The sequence below is a fragment of the Primulina tabacum genome, chromosome 6 (assembly GCF_025594145.1).
Source record: "Primulina tabacum isolate GXHZ01 chromosome 6, ASM2559414v2, whole genome shotgun sequence".
Lineage (NCBI taxonomy): Eukaryota > Viridiplantae > Streptophyta > Magnoliopsida > Lamiales > Gesneriaceae > Primulina > Primulina tabacum.
The window spans coordinates 10,176,763-10,191,881 of record NC_134555.1 but is presented as its reverse complement, the minus strand read 5'-3'; the positions used below and the strand labels follow the sequence as shown (position 1 = coordinate 10,191,881).

At 39.8% G+C, this 15,119-nt stretch overlaps 1 protein-coding gene across 1 annotated transcript; it reads left to right on the top strand.

The window, feature by feature from the left end:
- The first annotated feature begins 7,067 nt into the window (after window positions 1–7,067).
- Window positions 7,068–9,100, top strand: LOC142550024 (uncharacterized). The gene is made up of 5 exons (XM_075659265.1): window positions 7,068–7,319; window positions 7,386–7,641; window positions 7,711–7,938; window positions 8,527–8,837; window positions 8,930–9,100. Exons 1-5 carry the CDS (start codon window positions 7,068–7,070, stop codon window positions 9,098–9,100), a joined length of 1,218 nt encoding a protein of 405 aa, XP_075515380.1.
- Window positions 9,101–15,119: the final 6,019 nt, after the last annotated feature.

The window sequence follows — 15,119 nt, the reverse complement described above, 5'->3', positions numbered from 1 at the left end:
CGCAAGCGCATGACGTCAAGTTATAGTAAAATATATTTTTGAGTGCAAGTGTCGATCCCACGAGGAGTGTAAATAAAATATATATCAATGCTTGTAATTATAATAGTCTCGACTTTATCTAGAAAATTCAGAAAGAATGTTTGGTTTATGTAAATGACTTGATTGCAAGAAAGTAATTAAACTAATCACCGAATGGAGAAATATCAATGAGAGAAAATATCTAGAGGAATGATGTCACTAAGTTTCTACAATAATTCTTCCTGGTTGTATTTAAATTCCTGAATTCCTATTATTTAATGATCAAGAACACTTACGTATTTTATTCCCCCTTTCCCAAGTGACGAATAAATTGTACCAATCAAACTTCGATTTAATTATTCCTAATAAAATCTACGTTTAATTGGTAAAGGCAAACAATGTTCTTAACTAAGCTTCGCTAAAGTTATACGCCTTCCAAACGATATAAACATTCAACGATGCGTCTCTAATGATCTATAATCCTAGTCCCTCTCCCGAGTTGTAGAATTAATCAGACTACATACAATTTATGGCCAGTAAATTGCAGTGAAATAATAAATAGAGAACGTAATTAAACAAAACGAAATTCAATCATAAAAATATCCACGTCAAATCATCGTATAGACAAAGCTACGTCAACCTCTAGAATGAAAATTTAGTTCATCACGAAATCCACGAGAACACAAGACATATTCATTGTTCTAGACATCGCTACACTATAAAATAAAGAAGCGAAGTAAAAGATAACAAATCCGAAGTGTCGTCTCCGTCCCCAGATCCGTCGTTCTTCGTATTTGTGATTGTTCTTCGCGCTCCGAATCTTCGTCTCGTGTTTTCTTGTGTGTTTCCTCTCCCTAGGCGGCTGTTTTCTCGTGTGTTTCTCCAAATGACGGCTCTCCCGCTTTTGACCTATGCTTCACGCTTTTATAAATTTCTGGAACGCGGTGCGTGCGGCTGCGCGTGATCGCGCGCGGTTGTGCGTGCGCTGCTGCTCATCTGCTTGTGTGTGCGCTCGCGTGGTCGCGCGAGTTGTGGTGCTGCCGCGCGCGCTTCTCGGGACTTCATGTTCGTCTGTGGGCGCGCGGTCGCGCATGATGTTGCCTGGTGGCGCGCAAGCAGCTGGTCCTCGCCTATGCTCCTGCGCACGCGGTCGCGCGAGAAGTGGCGCTGCCGCGCGCGCCTCTTGGGTTGATGATTTGCGTTTATGTGCGCGCGGTTGCGCGTGAAGTGGCGCGGCCGCGCGCGCACCTCTGTCCGTGGGTGTTCTCTCGGCTGCGCACTACTCTGTTTTCCTAGTCCACTTGGTTTGGTTTCCACTATTTTCTCCACTCTTGGAATGACAACAAAAACGCATAATTCTGTTCGAAACAAGCATAATTCAAAATTGATTTTAATGTAAATTAAGTGCAAATATTGCCCTTATCAGCCAGCTGATCACGACCTCAACCTTGATAAGATCAACAGAAATACCATTTTCAGATATAATATGACCCAGAAATACAACTTGTTTCAGCCAGAATTCACATTTCGACAGTTTGGCATACAATTTCTCAGTTCTCAGAATTCTCAACACAGTTCTCAACTGCTCAGCATGATCAATCATATTCTTGGAATAAATCAGAATATCATCGATAAAAATAATCACGAAATCATCGAGATACTTCTGAAATACACGATTCATCAATCCCATAAATACAGCTGGAGCATTAGTTAAACCAAACTGCATGACAATAAACTCAAAATGGCCATACCTGGTTCTAAAAGCTGTCTTTGAAATATCAGAATCTCTGATTCTCAGCTGATGATATCCAGATCTTAGATCGATCTTGGAATAGACCGAAGAACCATGCAACTGATCAAATAAATCATCGATACGAGGCAAAGGATATTTGTTCTTTACCGTAGCCTTGTTCAGTTGCCGGTAGTCAATATAGAGTCTCATTGAACCATCCTTCTTTCTCACAAACAGTACTGGAGCACCCCAAGGCGAAACACTGGGTTTGATGTAACCCTTGGCCAGTAAATCTTCCAACTGATCTTTCAATTCTTTCAACTCAATCGGTGCCATTCTGTACGGAGCTCTAGAAATCGGAACTGTACCTGGTACCAATTCAATGCTGAAGTCTATCTCTCTGACTGGAGGCAAACCCGGAATCTCATCTGGGAAGACATCAGCAAACTTGCATACCACTGGCAAATCAGCCAATGATGGGCTCGATTTCAGTACGTCAACTGAATACACAAGGAAACCCTCTGCTGATTTCTGTAATAATCGAGTCATAGATAATGCAGATATCAAAGGAATTCTAGATCTAGAACCCTTACCGTAGAATTTCCACTCGTCAGCCATCTTAGGTCTGAATCTCACAATCTTCTGGAAACCATCTACGGTAGCTCTGTACTTGGTCAGCATATCGATACCAATAATGCAGTCAAAATCAGACAACCCAAGTACAATACAATCTAATTCAATCTCGTGCCCGTCATACTATAGCATACAATGTCTAACAGACGTCACTGATACAAGACCTCTTCCCAAAGGTGAAGAGACAGATACTACAGCAGATAATGACTCAACAAGCAATCATGAATCAATGCAAATCGCTCAGAAATAAATGTATGGGATGCACCCGTATCAATCAATACATAAGCAGGATAACCACATAAAGAACTGTTACCTGCAACAACATCATCTGGTGCTTCCTTTGTCTGTTCTTCAGTCAACGCAAATACTCTGGCCTGATGTCTCGGAGGCTGGCTAACAATATGGCTTCCTCCTGGCCTCTGCTATGACTGAGTAGTAGTCGGTGGCTGGAAGGAGTGAACAGCTGATGCTCTTCTATCAGTCTGAGCCACTGATCCAGACGATTCTGCTCCCTAGGATCCTTGGGAACCTCTCTGTGGACATACTCTCACAAAATGTCCCTGCTGTCTGCAAATACGGCAACTACAAAGCACTCCTTGGCATTGCTCAGTGGGATGTTTCCCTCCGCAAGTTCTGAAATAGACCCCTATTCTACTCTGGCTCTATCGGGAACCACTGGAGCTAGATGAACTGCTCCCTGGCTTCTTGAATTGTTTTCCTCGGGCTTTCAAATAGTCTTTCTTCTCACCACTGCTACTGCCACTCTCAAATCTGGGATGGGGTTGCTGAAATTGAGTAGAAGGTGGTTGTTGTGGTCTCGGTGCTGGAGGAACATACGAAGCTCCTTTCTGCCTAATCAGGCCCGCTTCAGCTCCTTTTGCTCTGTTCAAAGCATCAGCGAAGTTATTCGGTCTCCCAGTGTTTACCAGTATAAAGATCTCAGGATTCAGCCAATTGATAAACTGATCAGCAACAGCTTCATCATTCTCAGCAACATGTGGAGCAAATCGTAACAAGATAGAGAACTTGGCCACATACTCTTCAATGTTCAACTGACCCTGTCTCAGATTAGCAATGTTCACTAGCTTATATCTCAGGCTAATGAACCTACTGCTCTGATACAACCTGCTGTGGGGACCCAAACCTAATTCGTCTTCTTAATCATCATTAGGATCAGTTAATTAATCTGGGTCTAAATTTTTTTTTTTAAAATATACAAGTGCAGAACATAAGATAATCAGTCTGATATACATATCAACAATAAAGTACAAGTCTTGTACAAAATACATTTATCTCAACTAAGGTTCAACAACTACATATCCACTGCTGAAACCAATTCTATTTCTAAGTTCGGATCTCCACGCTAATCTTGAATCTCTCATCCTCTTCGTGACCTTGATCATGTCTCACCTGTTGTCATGTACACATATACAAACACAACAACAGCCGAATAACTCCGGTGAGAAATATATTCCCACTATAAACAATGTATACTTGCAATCATATAAACAGATATAAAAGCATGAAATATATATCACTAACATGTATCACAATCAGAAAAACATGAATCGATATAAAACTGTAAATAAACTCTGGATTCATCATCTCATACTCGACTCATCTCTAATCTAGGGATCCTGGTTCCTAGACATTGGCACAATATACCGAATCTCAGCAATAGAAGCCGATCTGCTCCTAAGCAAACATCGATATAAACCAAATATCCAGTGTCTTGGCACATCCGCCAAAGACTTGAGTCGTATCTTCCCGGTTCAACATTTATTTATACCTTTCTTTTCTCGGTCTCGAATTTGAATCTTGTCAATAATCAATCTGGAAATGACAATATTGAGGAGTACAATATCAATATACAACTCAATCAATACTGGATATAATCAGAACTCAATCTAATTCTGTTTCAACGGCATAACGGCACAATCTCAATATACCCAGCAATACAGATATCAACAGATACCAGTCTCAACTCATAATCAATCAACCAACATAATCTGATACCAAATCTGTATAATCTCAATCAAATCAATTCTTAAAATCATAACAATTTTGTATGATATCCGTTCTTCAATCCGGTTTTGATTATACAACGATAACAATCTCAGAAACAGATAATATAAGTCATATCAGGATTTCTTCCATATCAAAGTTTCAAATCATATCAGAAAGTAATAAAACTTACATCCAGTTGAAGTTCTTGTCGATAGGAGCACGGTACTGCAATCGGATTGAAAATCAGACGATTGGATTTTTCAAAATACAACTTTATGATTCAAGGAAGCTTGAGAGTTCCTGGGCTTGTCTCGATTCTTTCTCCGTCCAACTGAAGGAATTGAAGTGATTTAATATATATATCATGCATGTAAGGGACGTGTGGCTCATTCTTGGTTCAGCACGTCTCCCGCATATGCGCGACCTCCTTCGGCGCATATGCGCGAGACACTCTGTCTCTGCATATTTTCCTTTCCTCAGCTCGCGCATATGCGCAATGCGCGTCCTCTTCCGGCGCATATGCGCGAGGTTCTCTGCCATACTCGCGCATATGCATGAGGTTCTCTGCCTACCTCGCGCATATGTGCCCTGCTGGGTCACGCATATGCGCGAGGGGCTCAGTCCTCGCACATAACAATTTCTTCTCCGGTCTTCCCCGGTCTGATCCTTTTCGTCTATAATCACATCAATTATCAATATATCATTTCAGATTACAGTAATAAAAATTTCGGGCATTACACCAGGGCTCGGCCAGGGGTTGGTCAAGTTCCGTGTGCGGCTTAGGGAAGAGGCTAGGATGAGTCCTAGCATGGCTGTACACTTGGACAAGCAAGGGATTACACTAGGCGCCAAGGTTTCATGGTTTTTGGGCATGGGAAGGCTCGGTCATAAGGGAGATTGCTACAGGGCTCGACTGGGTTGGGTCACGATCCTATGGAGGCTGCATCTAGGGGCTAGGAGGAGTCCTAGCATTGCTGGGCTCTTAGTTGTGCAAGGAAGGAAGCCGCGGGTCCTAGGAGCTTCATGTGCATGTGGTGCTGTGCGCTGCTGGATGCGGGGTTTATGGGCTGGTGCGCTAGTCTAGGGTAGGTCAGGAAGGGTCCAGGAGGGCCATGGTCAAGTCTGGTCCAGGAGGGCCATGGTCAAGTCTGGTCCGTGGTGGCTCAAGGGTTGCTCGGTTTTTGGGGAGAACGTGGCTTGGTTTTGAGGTTAGGGCTCGGTTATTTGTTAGAAAAATGTAATGGCTTGAACCGGGGTCCATGGGGTGTGGTTCATAGGTCACAGGGGTAGTTTAGGTATGAAAATTTTATGTTTAAAGTTTGGGAATAAAATATTAAGTTTTGAATTAATTCGTGATTAAGACGCTTCATGGTTTAGTAATAAAGTCAATAAATTGAAAGGCTCGGTTTACATCTAAGAAAAATATTAGAAATCAATTTTAAGCATATATGATGGTTTGGGATAGGCTCGAGTTGATAAAATTAAGAAAACGTCAAAAACGAGAATTTAATAGGGTAAAATGGTCATTTTGCCTCCAGGGTAGTACGAAAAGCTTGAAAGTGTCCCGAAGAATCATAATACATGATAAATGATATTTTAAAATGCTTATGATGAAAATATGGAATTTTATGATTTATGCTAAAGCTGTACGTTTTTTCCTGTTAAAAATGCTATTTTACGAATTTGGAAAGGACACGATATGTTATGAAATAAAAGGAAAGAAAAATATTTTGAAGGATGTGAATTTACTGTGACAAACAAGATATGATATGATTGGGAATAACATGAGGGAGAAGGTCCCAAAGGGATTCCGTTTACGGGAGAAGGCCCAAGAGAGAGCCTGATGATCATATTTCCATTTACGGCAGTGCCTAGTGCCCGTTCGCATGCGCAATGGTGAGCTAAGACTGGTCAGTCGACCACATGATATGATTACAACTAGTCACTAACTTCACCAAAATGATATATGATGATGAAAATCTTTACGATTAAATGATTTATAATTTATTTATGCTTACAAAATTTACGCTAGCTATTTTAAATAAAAATATGGTTTTTATGCACGTGCATGTATATGTATTATTTTTTACTCATGATTAGAACATACTGAGTCATTAAACTCACTAGGTTTGGTTGGTTACATGGGAGGATGAGATTGAGAGAGGCGCAGATGCTTGAGTGGATCGAGTCCGGCAAGACATTGATTTCTGCCTTTAGTTACTTATTTAATATTTAAATTTTTTTACGAAAAGATTTTGAGGATTTTATATTTAGATTTTCATGATTTATTTTGAAGTTTAATTTTGGATTGTTTTGAATGTTGACGTACGATTTTGGTGATTGGCATTATGGATTTTTATGCATTTAGGATTTTGGAAATGTTGGGGTTAATTTAGTATGAAAGTTCGAATTATATATATATAAATTAGTATCATTTTAAAGTTAAAAGGTAGTGGACATTTTAATTGGTATCAGAGACAAGGATCCCTAAAAGATTGTGTTACTGCCACTCTGAGAAGCTCGAAAAGTCACGCCTCAAGTCTGTGAGTTTTTACTGCTTTAGATTTTATATGCTGAATTTTAAATGCTTTTATGGTGCATGAATTAGGAGGTTAGATGTATGTTTTTAAAATGTGAAATGCATGTTGGTTACGTGGTTTGGACGAATTGTACAGAGATGCCTCCCAGACAAGTTATTCACAGAGATAGTGAGGATAGGAGGGAGGAGGAGATTCCACAGCCTCCACCTAATCAGGATGCTAGTGCTCGTGTGCTAGCTGGGATGACTCAATTACTGGAGCAGTATGTTGGGAATGCTACGAGGGTCCGACACGAGGCTGTTTATGAGCGATTTAGGACGAAGGATCCCGAGGATTTTTCTGGCACTACTGATCCATTCGTGGCTGAGGGATGTATTAGGTCGTTGGAGGTGATATTTAGGTCTATGGATATGACAGACGCTGACTAGGTTCGTTGTACCATTTATTTGCTGAAGGGCGACGCTTTTTTATGGTGGGAAGGAGCGGAGCGAGGAGTGAATCTGGCGACTTTGACTTGGGAGGGCTTCAAGAGGGTATTCTATGATAAGTATTTCACTACCGACGTTCGTTCGAGGTTGAAGAGAGAGTTTATGAGTCTCCTCCAGGGGGATTCGTTTGTTGTTGAGTTTGTTCAGAAGTTTGATAGGGGCTGTCATTTTGTGCCCCTGATTGGAAATGATGCTGCGGAGAAGTTACGATATTTCTTGGATGGTTTGAGGCCGACGATCCATTGAGATGTGATGCTGGCTGATCCTATTGACTAAACTGCTTTTTCTAAAGCCTTTCGAACCGAGCGATCCCTGAAGGACATTGAATGGGAGATGCAGCGCAAGAGGAACCGTGCCCAGAAATCAAGTCAAAAGTACAAGAGGCTGTTTATGGGACCACCGAAGCGGCCAGGACATCATAAACCGCAAGGACAACCACCTAAAGAAAACGTCCCGAAGACTGAAGAGAGGCCACTCTACAAGGAGTGCAATCACCATCACTATGGCATGTGCATGTGGGGTATCTATCTACAAGTGCTTTAGGTGCGGAGGAATGGGGCATAAGGATATTGATTACCCGGAGCATAAGAAGCCCGCGACTAGAAGGGCTTACATGATGCATGCGGAGCCAGACACTATGCTTATTACATGTACTCTAACTATTTAAGATTTTTATATTGCCTTATTACTTGAGCTAATAAGCATGAATGCTAAAATTCAATTGAGGTACATTGGACTTGATGATTTAGAATTGCATATTTCAAACTCTAAGGTTTAAAGATTGAATTTTTGTAAATATTAACTATGGGGATCAAATTGAATAAGATTGAAAATTTAGGGGACTGATTTAGAATTTTCAAAAATTATTGAGGAAATTTTGGCAAAATTCGAAAATTTAGGAGGGGTTAATTGGCAAAACATGGGCTGAGTTTGTAGAATTCTAGAACATTTGTACTAAATTGCAAATTATCGAAATTTTAAGGGAGCATTTGGCAATTTTCGAAAATTCAAAGGGTTGAAATGGCAATATGGGAAACTAGAGGGCCTAGATGATAGAAATTTCTGAATTTTATGGCCTTGTTTGAGTATAATTCAAGTATTATCACAGGCAGAATTTTGTTACCAGACGTCGCTACTTACGCTTTGCTAGATTCTGGAGCTACGCATTCTTTCATATCTGAATCCTTCATGAAACGATTGGAAATTTTACCGGAGGACGTAGAGTCGGGATTCAGAGTTACAGTGCCTTCGGGCGAACATATGGTCTCTACAAGCATTGTTAAGTATGTGGAGCTCAAATTGCAGAGGAATGTCATTCGAGCAGACCTTATTGTATTGCCAATGCCCGAGTTCGATATTATTTTGGGCATCGATTGGCCCACACAGAACGGAGCCACTATTGATTTTCGACGGAGGTCAGTATCTATTAGACCGCCCAAGGGGAGAGCATTCATCTTTGAGACGGCGCAGAACAATCAAATTCGCACATTTTTTCATGCATTCGTACGAAGGAGCTTAACCGGAGAGGCTGTCAAGGTTCAATTGCTAGTATTATATCCATACCCGACACGGATAGTCGCTCGATTGAAGATGTGGAAGTTGTCAAAGACTTTCCAGATGTGTTCCCTGACGATGTTTCTGGCATCCCGCCCGAGAGAGAGGTGGATTTGCTATTGATTTGATGCATGGTACTGCGCCGATCTCTAAGACACCATATCATCTGGCACCTGCTGAGATGAAAAAATTAAAGGATAAAATTCAGGAGCTTATATACAAGGGATTTATTCACCCTAGTTTCTCTCCATGGGGCACACCAGTGCTATTTGTGAAGAAAAAGATAGGAGTATGAGACTGTGTATCGATTATAGGGAGCTGAATTGGGTTACAGTCAAGAATAAATATCCATCACCTCGAATCAAGGATTTTTTTGATCAACTACAAGGAGCTTTGGTATTTTCAAAGATAGATTTTCGGTCTGGATATCACCAGCTGAGAGTAAAAGAGGTGGATGTCCGTAAGACAATCTTCCGAACATGTTATGAGCATTATGAGTTTTTAGTGATGTCTTTTGGACTGAATAATGCTCCGGATATCTTCATGGATTTCATGAATCGCGTATTTCAGCCGCACCTCGATCAGTTTATTATTGTCTTCATTGATGACATTTTGATCTATTCCAAGAGCCGAGAGGAGCATTATCAGCACTTGAAGACGACCTTGAAAGTATTACGAGATCGGAAATTAAATACAAAGTTCAGAAAGTGCGAGTTTTGGCTAGAGAGGGTGGCATTATTAGGCCACATTGTTTCGAGAGAAGGAATAGAAGTTGACCCATCTAAGGTCGAGTAAGTTAAAGAGTGGCCAGTGCCTAAAAGTGTAACATAAATCCGTAGTTTTTTGGGTTTAGCCTGCTACTATCGCAAGTTCATCAAGGATTTTTCGACCATTGCAGTACCCTTGACATCTTTGACGAAGAAAAATGCAAATTTTGTATGGGGACTGGAGTGTCAAGACAATTTTTATCAATTTAAGCAAAAACTCACTACCGCGCCAGTTCTAGCTATGCCGACAGAACAAGTGGATTATGTGTTATTTACCGACGTTTCGAAACTTGGACTAGTCGTGGTGCTCATGCAACACAATTTAGTCATAGAGTATGCCTCTAGACAGTTGAAAACCCACGAGAAAATGTATCCGACGCATGACCTTGAACTTGCAGCAGTCATATTCGCGCTTAAAATTTGGAGACACTACTTATATGGTGAGAAATGCAAGATCTTTAAAGACCGCAAAAGCCTCAAGTATTTCTTCACCCAAAAAGAGCTGAACATGAGACAAAGAAGATGGTTAGAACTTGTAAAGGACTACGATTACGTCATTAGCTATCATCCCGGCAAAGCTAATGTAGTGGCGGACGCTTTGAGTAGAAAATGGACAGTCTTGGCCCGATTATCAGTGCAGAAACCTCTACAAACTGAAATTCAGAAGTTTGGTCTTGAAGTTTATGCTATGGGAAAGGCCCCTAATTTCGCTACTTTAACAGTACAGCCTACTCTACGAGATAGAATTCGAGCTGGACATTCTAATGATGAGAAACTGCAGAAATCGAGACAGAGAGATGAATAAAAAATGAGCATGTTATATTCAGTCGACGATGGCATTGTCAAATATTGAGGTAGACTATGGGTTCCTAGTGGAGTGTCACTTAGAGTTGACATTATGACTGAAGCCCACAGTATCCCTTATTTTATTCATCCCAGAAGTACAAAAATGTACAAGGACTTGCAACTTTTATATTGGTGGCTGGGAATGAAACGAGATATTATGCGCTTCGTATCCGAATGCTTGACGTGTCAACAAGTAAAGGCAGAACACCAAAGACCACCGGGAATGCTCCGAACACTTCCCATTCCCGAGTGGAAGTGGGAGAACATTACTATGGATTTCGTGGTAGAATTGCCAAAGACGGTGAAATGATTCAACGCCGTTTGGGTAATAGTGGACAGTCTTACTAAGTCAGCACATTTCCTACCATAAAGATGACTTTTTCTATGAAACAGAATACGGAGCTATATATTCGAGAGATAGTTAGAATGCATGGGATTCCCGTCTCTATATATTGTCGGACAGAGACACACGATTCACTTCATCATTCTGGAAGAGTTTACATGCGGCCTTGAGAACCAAACAACTATCCAACTCCGTATTCCACCCTCAGAAAGATGGTCAGTCTGAGAGAGTCTTAAAAATTTTAGAGGATCTACTCCGAGCATGCGTGATCGATTTCCAAGGGAGTTGGGAACCGAAGCTACCTCTAGTGGAGTTTATTTATAACAATAGTTATCAGTCATCTATAGGAATGACTCCATACGAGGAACTCTACGGAAGAAAATGCAGATCGCCTATCCATTGGGACGAGATAGGAGAAAGAGTTACGATGGGACCCGAGATAGTTCAGCACACTGCAGAACTAGTCGCCAAGATCCAAGACAGAATGAGACGAGATCTCGAGTTTGCAGTCGGTGATCACATATTTATAAAGATAGCACCTATGAAGGGTGTGATGAGATTTAGCAAGAAAGGCAAACTTATTCCGAGGTTCATCTGACTATTCGAGACACTTGAAAGAGTGGGAGCATTAGCATATCGAGTGGCGTTGCCACCTAATCTCACAGGAGTTTACAATGTCTTCAATGTATCGATGCTCCGCATGTCAAACCATTCATATGTACTGAACTTCGAGCCACTGCAACTTACGCTAAATCTGTCCTATGAGGAGAAGCCTACTCAAATCTTGGGTAGACAAGAGAGAAGACTGCGGAACAAGGTGATAAAGATTTTCAAGGTAAAATGGCTAAATCACTCGGAGGAAAAAAGCTACTTGGGAGACCGAGTCAGAGATGAGCATTCGTTACCCAGAATTATTCGATAAGCCTTAATTTCGAGGACAAAATTTTATTTAAGGGGGGGAGAAATTGTAACGTCCCAAAGTCAACCCACGTAAAACGCATGTATGCAAATGGTTTAAATTACATTATTTAATTGATTTTAAATGCTTAAATGATACATAGTATATTATTGAATGTTTAATTGCATGATTTCATGAAAACTGAAGATTTTATCTGAATATTCGATAATAGACTGGGGAAAGGAGACCAGAGACGACCAAGATAAAATATTTTTCGATAAATATTTTTGAGGCTTAATAATATGAATAAATATGATTAAAATTTTCTAAAAATGTTGGAGCCCAAATTAGTTTATGAGACGAGCTCGATTTTACCTGGGAAGTCGGTATTGGTCAAACTAATGACTTTTTAAGGCCCAAAAATTATTATTTTTGAAAACAAATTTTGTAAACTTTTATTTTACAATTTAATATGTATTATTGGTCCTAATTTACCTAAGATTATATGGCCCAACTACTCCTAAACTAAAAAGCCCAAAACCCCAACCCATCAACACCCAAATTTCTGAAAATAATAAAAAGAATCTTAGGGTTCTAGGGCCACATAGCAGCCAAAAAATGCACACACAACACACAAATTTTCGAGATTTTGGAGAGCAAAAACTCAAGGATTCTCGTCGCCCGTTCCTCCCTCTTCTCAACCACGCCAACGACCGAATATTCGAGAGTTTTAAACGCAAAGGTACGCTACTAATCTTTATTTATGCACCATTCAAATCATACTATGTATTATTTATGTTTTATGGCATGAAAAACAATTAAGCTCGAATCGTTTTACGTTTGGACTTATATTTTTCAAATTTTGGACGTTTCTATGCATGTATGTTATGTATTATGAATTCTAAGGACACGCTGCCCATTAGAGACATGTATAGGTCGTGAAAGAGAGTCAAATCAGAGAAGAACATAGGCTAGAATGTGCAGGATAGGTTGTGCATGTTGAGGTGGTGGAACTAGGAGTTCTTCATGAGATTCCTTATGGGCATGGGACGGCTAGGGAGAAACCACACCAGGGCTTGGCCAGGGCTTTGTCAGGGTTCGTATGAAGCTTAGGGAAGAGGCTAGGAGAAGTCCTAGCATGGCTGGACTCTTGGAAAAGAGTTGGATTACACTAGGCGCTAGGGTTTTATGGTTTTTTGGCATGGGAAGGCTCGGCCATAAGGGAGATCGCGCTAGGGTTTCACGGTCCCATGGAGGCTGCGTCTAGGGGCTAGGAGGAGTCCTAGCATGGCATGACTCTTAGTTGTGCAAGGAAGGAGGCCGCGGGTCCTAGGAGCTTCATGCGCATCTGCTGTTGTGCGCGGCTGGATGCGAGGTTTATGGGCTGGTGCGCTGGTCTAGGCTAGGTCAGGAAGGGTCCAGGTGGGTCAGGGTCAGGGTAAGGCTTGGTCTGTGGTGGCTCGAGGGTGCACTACGAAGAAATTGAATTTTCACAGCGCCGTATCAACAACGTGCTTTTAATGTACGCTGTCAATAATATTATTGACGAATTGCTTATACGTGCGCGCTGTTAATAAGCTTAAACCTTATACTAACAACAGCGTGCGAACAATGCACGTTGTTAATAACGCACAAGTTGTACCATTAACGGCATACGAACACTGCAAGCTGCTAATAACGTAAGAGTTACTCCATTAGCGGCCTGCATATTGAACGTTGTTATTTGTATTTTCGACCGCGAGCTCATAGCATGCTGTTAATAGTTGATAACAAATTCACCCAACTTTCATTTCCCCCACCCAACTTTCATTTCCCCAAAATTTCATTTCTTCTTGCCCGCCATCCACACAAAGTTCCCTCGCTCTTTACGGACGTCCCATAAAGAAGTTGAAATCTGGACAAAAACATTCTCATATGAACCAAAAAAAATTGCAACCGATGTGTATGTAAAGATTTCAGGGCTTGCAGTACTTCTTCTTTACGGTACGTTTTTTTTTCTTCTTTACGTTTTCTCGATTTTTGATAGTCGATGTAAAGATTTTTTGACTTTCACTCAACATATTTGTGTGAAGGGATCGAATGGGAGGGATTAATGGGATTTAATTAGTAGTCAAATAATAGAAGCGAGAATGAGGTTTTAAAGAGATATTCAAGATTTAGTAAATTGGTAATCTTGTATTTTAATTTGTTGTCTCAAGAAACCGACGCAACCATTGTTTAAATCGAGTGAGGTTGATTCTTGATCTCAAATCACGTAGAGAGGTTAGTTCCTTTTGTGACCACCATTGGAAACCAATAAGTCCATAGGTATTCCTCTCACCTCTGGATGTGTTTTAAGATTGTGGGCCGGATATTAGAGGGCTGGTGAATGTAAATAAGATTGGTCCCCAGATTGTCTGTAAATAGGATTAGTATTCCACGTGTTAGTAAAATGACAAACATTCGGGTATGATAGATTCAGATATCGAGAACATAAACATGAATCCTCTCAACAAGTTCTTTAACATTGTTTATAAGAATGAAAGGTGTTCCTCTGGACAATTTTGGTAAATAAGCAAGATGTGTATTAATATCAGCCAGAGCAAGTACCTTTGGGCGTCATTTTTTCTTTTGGTCATTTTCCTGTCGAGTTCATCTTTGGGTGGTTGGATCTTTGTAGTTGATCGCAACCCATAAATTTTACAAGGGACCGATTGATCAGTGTTAATTTTATACCCTTATCTTCATTAAATAATATCCATTAATACATGTCACTTTTGTTGTTTTGTTTTCACCTATTAATTAATGAAATCTAAAATAAATTAAATAAAAATTAAATTTTTCATCTATTTTTAGTCAAGAAATTTGCAATCCATTTTTTCAAAAAACTTATCTATATATAATGAAATTCAATTCAAAATGATAAAAATAATAAATATATGTTTTTGTTTGTTTTTCTAACTATTAATGACTTTTAAAATAAATTGAAGAAAAATGAAATTTAGCTACCATTTTTAGAATGAAAAATTTATTTACCATTTTTTAGGTTGGCATTTAAATTTATCTTCTATTTTTTGAAACGACATTTGCACTCCATTTTAAAAAAATATCTTTAATAAAGTTTTAAATAATACTAATAATCTATTTTAAAAAAAACTTATATCTTTGATGAAATTCAAAATGATAACAATAATGAATATATATTTTTTGTATGTTTTTTCCTAGCTATTATTATTATTATTATTACGACCATAAATATATGACTTTAAATTGTGAATTTATGTCTATGTCCTTATCTTCATGAAATAATATTC

Coding starts and splice junctions, on each gene's coding strand:
- LOC142550024 (XM_075659265.1), top strand. CDS start 7,068: ATGCCTCCCAGACAAGTTATTCACAGAGATAGTGAGGATAGGAGGGAG. Junction 7,320..7,385: donor GATGTATTAGGTCGTTGGAG/GTGATATTTAGG, acceptor TATTTGCTGAAG/GGCGACGCTTTTTTATGGTG. Junction 7,939..8,526: donor CTATGGCATGTGCATGTGGG/GTATCTATCTAC, acceptor GTATTATCACAG/GCAGAATTTTGTTACCAGAC.